The sequence below is a fragment of the Euprymna scolopes genome, chromosome 13 (genome assembly GCF_053919585.1).
Source record: "Euprymna scolopes isolate OS-2025 chromosome 13, ASM5391958v1, whole genome shotgun sequence".
Taxonomy (NCBI): domain Eukaryota; kingdom Metazoa; phylum Mollusca; class Cephalopoda; order Sepiida; family Sepiolidae; genus Euprymna; species Euprymna scolopes.
In genome coordinates this window covers 92,354,855-92,364,432 of record NC_136494.1, presented here as the reverse complement: position 1 = coordinate 92,364,432, position 9,578 = coordinate 92,354,855, and the positions used below count along the sequence as shown (strand labels likewise).

Genomic DNA, 9,578 nt, shown 5'->3' with positions numbered 1-9,578 from the left:
ACCCCCACTAGATGGTTGATATGTTATAAAACAAACCAAACCACATCAAACAAACAAATGTTGTTGGCTTGTGGTTTCAGGGAATGGCAGTAATTTCTCAACCTAAGTGTGAGTATTCTCAGAAAGTAATGTTTTCAAAGAGAAATGTATTCTAGGAATATAAATAATTATTGTATGTATAGAATTATGTTTGACAATTTTATTCAGCATTAAATAACGTGTATAGTTGATATGACTTCAAACAAATCAAAACCTAGTTTCTTTTTAGGATTTGTTTAAAAGAAAGTGAGGGGGGTTATATGGAGAAGACACCGAAATAAGGGACAAGAAAATCACATGGTAATAAAGAAAAATGTTATAAATATGTCTTCAGTAATTCGCAATTGTAGTTTGAATGACTCTCACACTGTCGATTGAACATTCAACCTTGAGAAGAGTGTAACTTACAACTGAATTATACCAAGTACTTTAACTATTACACCACGAGTCCTTCCGTGCAGATTTCTGAATTCGACGGAAAGATTTCGATAAAAATCAATCCTCATCGCCCAAATTCCGAAACAGATAAGATTTATTTTAATTGATTTTTATTAATTAAATACATTTTTTGTCTTGAAATAATTTTCTAAGATGAAAAAAAACAAAAAAACAGAACATTTTATATGGTATTTTTTCATTTAGACTCAAAGATGAAAAAAAAAAATCAAGTAAATCTGGTTTGTGAGTTACATTCGGCAACAATTGTTTTACTTTTTGAATGTTGTTTTGATTTCTACAACTGATTTAACGTATTTCTGCCCTTCTCATTCAGGAAATGGCATCCGATTCTTTCCATCAGGTCAAGTTTTGTGCTAAGTTGATTTGAAAATAAAATCGGACTTTGTGACAAAATCGATTACATTTTTGTGGTATTATCAGCTGATTTTTGTCAACACATATCATACTAAATATTTTTTTTAAGAGAAAAAATGTTTTGCCAATAATATATATTGATCAACTAATAGAAACATCGATTACTGTAAACTGAATTGTGGCCATTAGTAAAGGTAAATACACGTAAATTGCATGTTTCACTATTTTTCAAACTTTAAGACTTAAACTTCCGTTTCTTTGAACTCCTGGAATGTACAGTAGTCAGCTATTATGACTGTATCCTTGCGACCCTGATACCTAGTCTCCATCTTTTTTTTTTACCTGATGGAATCTCTCCTTCTTCTAGTCACTCATTAAACCCAGATTCTCAGGAAACTGGTCCATATGTGAAAATAGGTAGTGCATCTTGACGCTTATGTTGCAGTTCAGCTTTCTGAAAACAGTCAGCAGATTGTTGCCAAGTTCTGTCTGGATTCTGGCCTTATTGTTATCAAGGAACTTCTTCACTGCCAGAACAAATGCCTTCCACACTTCCAGCTCCATTTCGTTCATTGAGTTTTCGGACTCTGGATCTCTGAGTTACTGGATCTGAGGACCATCAAAGATGCCAGCTTCCAACTTCTCTATGATCAATCCTGAAAAAGCTTAGCACAATTAAGTGAAGCAGTCACCATCCTTGTTCAGAGGCTTACTGAACTGTCTGATTAAGCAGGGCTTGATGTGCAGTGTTGGGAAGAGTGTTCTCTCTCTGTTCACTAGACGGTCGGTGATAACGTTCCTTACTTTGCAAGGCACCAATTGCTCTCATGCAGGCTAGTCCTTCTTTGTGTATGCTGAGTATCAAATTGTAAAAACTTTGAGGTTTTATAACGTTAAACTGATTCCCTTTTCCATAGAATCACCTAGAACTATCAGACATGAATACTTGTCATTAAAATCATTTCCAATCAAAACATGACCTTTTACTTCCAACTTCTTCTAAAATGCCCCACACTTGCATACATATGAACACAAATGTAAAAGCGACATGTGACCATAGCTCAATGTTTTAACCTGATTGAGCCAAGCCAATGTAATTTCTAGATTTAGTGCATTAGATTCGTCCTAAATCAGCTGAAAAACTTCCAACAACAAGTTTGTTGTTGACCAGTATTATATGAGGTGACTTAAATAAGTTTCCATACTTTTTTGTACAGGCATTTCAAATTGTCATAGATTTTAAAAATTCAATGTTACTGCTATAAATCTTATGAGATGACTAATCGATTTTTTATGATTTCAGGTTCGAATGAACAGCTACAGCAGGAATTTGAATACACCCTACTAAAGCCTGATTGTCACAGATGGTGAATTTCAAAAATGCAATGTCGACACTTTAGAAGAACGATATGCAATAAAATTTTGTTTTAAACTTGGAATGCTTCAGGCTGCTTTTAGACCATCTGCATAAATTGAGGATCAGTTTTTGAGTGGCATATGAGAGTCGAGGAGGGTAGGGAGTCTATTGGGGATGATGAGGTGTAGGAAAAGGAAGATGCAGAAGATTTGTGCAAAGTTTGTCATAAGTATGCTTAGAGAAGATGAAAAAGAAAAACGAGCACAAGGAAAAACGTTAGAGGCTGTCGTTATGACAATTGTAATGAAAAGAGGCTGTGACGAGAGTCATTGAAACCCTCACACAAGAAGACTTCAATGGGACCTTCTAGAAGTTGTTGTAATGGTACAAGTGCATTGCAGCTGGAGGAGATTACTTTGAAGGGAAGTAGTTTCATGTGTGTACTATCAAGAAAAGTGCGAAAAAATCTGGGAACTTATTGAAGGCACTTTGTAGACATGAAAGATCAAAGAAAGGTCAAAACATGTTATACTTATCAAGCTCACTTTGTCTATGATTCTGTTCTATTAATATAATTTTTGTTTTGTCATGCTTAAATTTGAAATACCACTAGAAAACGGTGACTTATTGGATCACTCATTGAGCTCAGCTTGGTTTGAATCTGGAAAAATTTTTAAAGCTAGTTTAAATTAAAAAAAGGTGCGGGTGGGTGTTAAAAATCTAAAATTATTCTTATTGTTCACCATATACTCTCAACTCCCCCTGCTTCTCTCTCTACATATAATATTATATATATAATATAATATATATATACATATATATATATATAATGGCTTTACTTCGCGAACGAAGATTCTTTGAAGGTGGTTGTCCACGTCAACTGCAGGCACGTTTGTGGCTGATGAGCCCAATGCAAGACAAGCAGGCTCGGCCACAGTGGTTGCATTCAAAAGTTCCATCAGTTGCGGTTCCTGAGACTTCCCGAATCTTCCTCTTGTAGCGCCTTTCGCGCAGGATCTCTATGCGAGAGAATTCAAAGGAGGTGATGGCCTGGTGGACTGTGCGTCGCCAGGTAACACGGTCTGCAGCAAGAGTAGACCACTGGCGTTGGTCAATCTGGCAGGTTTCAAGTGACTTCTTCAGAGAGTCCTTGTAACGTTTCTTCGGAACTCCTCTATCACGGGAGCCGGTGGATAGTTCGCCGTAAAGAGTTATCTTGGGCAATCGGTGATCCTCCATTCTGGAGACGTGCCCCACCCAGCGCAGTTGTGACTTTAGCAGCATAGCCTCGATGCTGGTGGTCTTCGCCCGCTGGATGACCTTAACATTGGTGACGTAGTCATACCAGAGTACATTGAGGATGTTGCGGAGACAGCGCTGATGGAAACGCTCGAGGAGTCATATGTGATGGCAGTAGGTTACCCATGTCTCAGAGCCGTAAAGAAGGGTTGGCAGTACTACAGCTCTGTAGACACAGATTTTTTTTGTCCTTCCTCAGGTATTTATTCCGCCAGACTCTGTTATATAGTCTGCAAAAAGCACTGTTCGCCTTGACTAGTCGGTTATCGATTTCCTTGTCGAACTTTGCATCTGAGGTGATAGTGCATACCAGGTAGGTGAACTGGTGTACTGTCTTTAGCTGGGTTTCACCTATGGTGATGTGGGGAGGGTTGTACTCTTCCCGAGGAGCGGGCTGGTGGAGTACCTCTGTCTTTTTCATGCTGACCTCGAGTCCAAAGAGCTGGGCAATCTTTGCAAAGCAAGATGTGAGCTGCTGCAGGACTCTTTCGGTATGGGCAACAAGGGCTGCATCATCGGCAAAGAGAAGGTCTCAAATCATATGCTCGAAAGTCTTTGTGTGGGCTTGCAGCCTTCTGAGGTTGAACAAGCTGCCGTCAAGGTGATATCGGATATAGATCGCATTGTCGTTGTCGTCAAGGTCTTCGGTTGCATGTTCAAGCATCATGCTAAAGAAGATGCTGAACAGAGTCGGTGCTAAGACGCATCCCTGTTTCACGCCGTTGTTGATGAGGAAGGGTTCTGATAGGTTGTTGCTCACTCTGATTTGGCCGCTCTGATTCTCATGCAGCTGAATAATCATGTGGAGGAGTTTTGAGGGGCAGCCGAGGCGCTCAATAATCAGCCAAAGCTCACTGTATCGAATGCCTTGGTCAAGTCCACAAACGTAATGTAAAGTCCCCTGTTCTGCTCTCGACATTTCTCTTGGAGTTGCCTGAGGACGAAAACCATGTCTGTTGTGCCCCTGTTTTCTCTGAAGCCACACTGGGTTTCTGGGAGATGGTCTTCCACGATAGCAGGTATCAGTCTGCGCAAGAGCCCACGGGCAAGGATTTTACTTGCGATAGAGAGCAGGGTGATTCCCCGGTAGTTTGAGCAGGCCGATCTTTCCCCCTTGTTTTTGTATAAGGCAATGATGACTGAGTCGTGCAGGTCCCGTGGGAGTTTCCCTAGCTCCCAACAACAGGCAAGGAGTTCATGGAGCTTGATGTGCAGTTCGGGACCTCCATATTTCCAGATCTCTGGAGGGATCCCATCAATTCCTGGGGCTTTGCCGCACCTCAAATGTCTAATGGCCTCAGTGAGTTCTTCCATGGAAGGAGGCTCATCCAATCCCATTTTAGTTGGCAACTGAGGAATACGGAGTATTGCTGAGTCATGAATGGTACAGTCGACTCCGAACAGGGTCTGAAAATACTCTGACCAACGACGCAGGATGGATGCTATGTCCGTGAGGAGTACCTGGCCGTCTGCACAGCGCAGAGGACTCTGGACACAGTGTGTGGGGCCATACACTGACTTGAGGGCTTCATAGAAGCCCTTATAGTCACCAGTGTCTGTGCACTGTTGAGTTTTTATTGCGAGGTTGGACCACCACTTGTTTTGTATACCTCTGAGCTTTTGCTGGAGGATGCTGCAGCGATGACGGAAGGCTGCTCTCCTCAATGGGCAGGATGGTCGAGCCAGGTGGGCCCGATGGGCCGCTCTCTTTTCCACTAATAGGTTATTTATTTCAATGTTATTCTCATCAAACCAGTCCCGGTTCTTTTTGGTAGAGAATCCCAGGATCTCTTCAGATGTCTGCAGGATGGCTGTTTTCAGTTGATCCCAGAGTAGTTCAGGTGAGGGGTCTATTTGGCTACTGTCGGTTTGAAATTTATTTTGCAAGCTTGCTTGGAAGATGGCTTTTACCTCGTCTGATTGTAGCCTGCTATGGTTGTACTTTTTTCTGGGTGGTCCTCCCTTCCTTGTTTTGGGTTTAGGGTGTATTCGGATTCTGCAACGCACTAGGCGGTGGTCAGTATGGCATTCTGCGCTGGGCATCACTCGGGTATGTAGACGTCTCTGAGATCTCTTTGGCGAACTAGAATATAGTCTATAAGGTGCCAATGCCTGGACCGAGGATGGATCCAGGTTGTCTTTAACTTGTCCTTTTGCTGGAAGATGGTGTTGGTAATGGCAAGTTGCAGCTCCATGCAAATCTTCAGCAGTAAGCGCCCATTGTCGTTGCAGTTTCTGATGCCACACCTGCCAAGCACACCCCTCCAGGCATCTGCGTCTTGGCCCACTCTGGCGTTGAAGTCACCAAGGATAATCATCTTGTCTGCTGGAGGAGTGCGCCGCAGGACATGGCGGAGCTCTGAGTAGAATTCGTCCTTTTCTTCAGATTTAGCTTGAAGAGTTGGGACATACACACTGAGAATCGTGGCATATTCCTTGTTCTTTAGTGGGAGGCGCAAGGACATAATGCGGTCAGAATGATCAGTTGGCAGGCTTTCTAGTGTGGAAGCGAAGGATGTTTTGATCATGAAGCCAACGCCTGAGTGATTCTCCTCTGTTGCAGGCCTCCCTGACCAGAAGAGTGTGTATCCAGTGCCGTGTTCCTGAAGGCTGCCTTCCCCCGAAAAGCGAACCTCACTAAGGGCAGCGATATCTATAACCAGTCTGGACAGTTCAAGTGCAATCAGGGCAGAGCGACGCTCTGGCCTGTTGCTGTCGTCTTTGTCATGCATGGTTCTGATATTCCAGCATGCAAGGTTCAGTACTTTTGCACCCTTACAGGTGGGTGCATACCTTCCATTTCTTGTTGAATTTCGACCGCATTAGGAGATGCCCGTTGACCACGACTAACCAACTGGGGTTGACGGAAATTAGCTTTTTGTTTAGGCCACCTTTTCTAGGCTCCTCTCCTTGTGGAGCAAGCAGTGCTGTCCTTAGATAAGGCTGCTTGGTCATTCAGGGTGCTGCCGAGTGATGCTGTCATCTCCAGGTTCAACATCAGGCGACCAATATCCTGAATCGCCTGTATGCAGGAATCGGGACTGCGGCTTCCAGTGATCATCTTTCACCTGCCGTTTTCGCCCCTTCCCATCGCTACAGGACTTCGTAGAGTTGTTAGCAAGTGAACTTGCACATGTCCTTCAAGCCTGTGCAGTGGAATTTTATGGTGAGATGCAGCTTGCACGGTACTGGTCCCATCCATTACACCCGTGGTTCATCTGTCATGGCCCAGCAAAGTGGGACGGTTACAGAGAGGTCCTTGGGTCGTATTATATATATATATATATATATATATATATATATATATATATATATATATATATATAATCAATATTAGTACACCTGGTGATATTCACTTTCATTTTTTTTTTTCTAATAGTATTAGATTACAAATTATCAGAACCAAGATTCACATGTTATTGACTATTTAGATCTATTTACCTTTTGTTTCTTCTTTAATTTTATTTTTATTTATTTTTTAGCGACAAAGAGATAGAAGGGAAAGTGATATCTTAGTAAGAGATGGTCACTTAATGATTCAGGTGTTGAATATAATTAATTAGAACAATCCAAATGGAAGATTTTTCTAACAAAATTCAAAATTATTTTTAGTTATATATATATATATATATATATATATATATATATATATATATATATATATATATATATATATATACTGGCAGATTGCATATGAACTAGAGAATCATTATTGATTATTTATACTACGAGGAATAATTTGCCCGGTGGACTAATTCACAAAATAAATAAAAGAATAATAATGATAATGTCGTTCATCAAATTCCGTCTGTCTATTTACAATATCAAGTCAGCTGATATTTGGGCTTGACGATGAATGCCCCTGAAAAGTCACTTCTGATTAATGTTTGATTTTAAAACATGCACAGAAAAAAATGATTTGTGGCGATTTTAAATGGTATCTTTTTTTTTTTAATCGTAAATTAAACTCATAAGACAAAATGTAAATAAAATGGTGAGGTACACCCGGGCTTCAACAGGAGATGATTCGAGATCAGCCGAATGCTCTACCATTGAGCTAAATTTCCAGGTGACAATATTTTTAAGAAGAAATAATTTGCTGAGATTTTATTTTATCTCTTGGCCGGTGTAACATAAAATATTCTCGTGTAAAAATTATTCTTTTTTTATCTATAAGAGAGACTTTTTTTTTTAGATCGTTTATTTTCGATTTTTGGATACTTATCGGATTAAGTTCTGTATAAAACATATCTAAGAACACTGTCAGACATATAAATTACCTTTGTGTGAAATTTGCAAAAGATAGGCTCAGCTGTTTCCGAACCTACGAAGAAGAAACATTAACTCACATACAAAGTGACTTTTACATAAGAGTGGAAATATTAGGTTGGAGCAAAAATAATGTCAGTTTTTGATGTTCAACTTCAAAAGATCATAACTTCTTTCATAAAAAACTTTATTAATAGAAATAAGAACCATTAGAATCGACACATTTTTGCCAACGATAAACAATTGTTTTATCCAATTAGCATAGAAATCTGGAGTTCTGGAAGCAATGAAGTCATTGAAGGCCGATTCTGCATCATCTCAGCTTTTGAAGTATATTTCGTGCAGGAAGTTGTTGAGATGCTTGAAAAAGTGATAATCGGTGGGAATATAGAGGATGAGGCAATCTTGTAGCCCAATTCGTTCAGCTTCTGCAGGGTCATTTGAGCAACACGGAGGAGAATTGGTCCCTTCATATTGACCAATCTTGGGCATAAACGTTGGAGCTTCTGGTGCATTTTGTCAATTTGTCAGCAGTACTTCTCCGCCGTAATCGTTTCGCTTGGATTCAAGGAACTGTGATGGATAAGACCAGCTGCAGACCACCAAACAGTCACCATTACGTTTTTCTTTTTTATTTATTTATTTTTATTTATTTATTTTTTTTGTGCAATTTTAGGTTGGGGAACTGTTGTGGAGCTTCTCTGGCCTCTAAGCATTGTGCCGAACATCGCCGGTTGTCATAGAGGATCCACTTATCACACATCACGTGAGAAATGGGTCGTTTTGTTGAGCAGAAGGAGCGTAGAAGACAGCTCAAAACGACGATTTTTTTTTATTATCATTAAATTCATGCGACACTCATTTATCCAACATTTTTGAATTCCCTATTTACTTTAAATGGGGAACGGCTGTTTAGTGGTTGACCTTGAGTTCAACACCAACTTCTCGTGTGGTTTTGCGAGGATCAGTTTCAATTAGGCTTTCAAATGTTCATTATCAAGCACAATTGGTCGGTTGCGACCGTCTTCATCTTCGAGGTTCTCATCACCATTGCAAAATTTCTAAAACTACCGTTGTGCTACATGTTTGTGAGTGGTTCCTGGAACAAACACATCATTGATATCACAAGCTATCTCGGCAGCTTTTCAGCCTAGTTTGAACTGGAATAAGAAAATCATACGGATTTGAATTTTGTCCATGCTGTCGAAAAGCCTGCAAAAAATGAATGAAGAAATGGAGAATGGTAATGAATAACACGCTTCGATAGTTAAAAACGTGCTTTCAAATGATATATAACATGGCTATATATGCCAATGAATTTTTTTTAGATTCAACTTTCACCCTAAACAAGGCACAATACCACTTTGAAGTAGGAGCTACTATCGAGGACATAAGTTGGGGAGACATTATGAAGGGAGATGAACAGCAAGATGTCTGTTCACATTACATTTGAACTTCTGCATGTCAGTACAGTTGGGAAAGCAGAATCCCGGAAGGGAGTTCCAAAGTCTAGCAGTTCTGGGGAAGAAACTATTAGAGTAAAAGGCTTTCTTACATCTAGGGATCTCTACTGTGTAGGGGTGGGATTTTGCTGCTTGTCAGATTTGATGAAGGTATTTATGTCAACGGAGTACCAGTGTTTGTAGTTCATCAGAGCATTTACCATTAAGATACTTGTAGAACAGGCAGAGGATGCAACATTTCGTCGATGGGACGGAGGCTTAAGCTTACATGACAGTTCAAGACCTATCAGGCTGGCGATTCTCTTTTGAACCCTATCCAAGAGGGAGAGACTAGTAGC

General features: G+C 40.3%; 1 protein-coding gene across 1 annotated transcript; it reads right to left on the bottom strand.

The window, feature by feature from the left end:
• Positions 1-5,550: 5,550 nt before the first annotated feature.
• LOC145292298 (protein CFDP2-like) lies at positions 5,551-6,240 on the bottom strand. Its single transcript, XM_080138624.1, has one exon. The coding sequence runs from the start codon at positions 6,238-6,240 to the stop codon at positions 5,551-5,553; it is 690 nt and encodes a 229-aa protein (XP_079994750.1).
• Positions 6,241-9,578: the final 3,338 nt, after the last annotated feature.

Excerpts from the sequence above, each read along its gene's own strand:
- LOC145292298 (XM_080138624.1), bottom strand. The coding sequence starts at position 6,240 with ATGCATGACAAAGACGACAGCAACAGGCCAGAGCGTCGCTCTGCCCTG.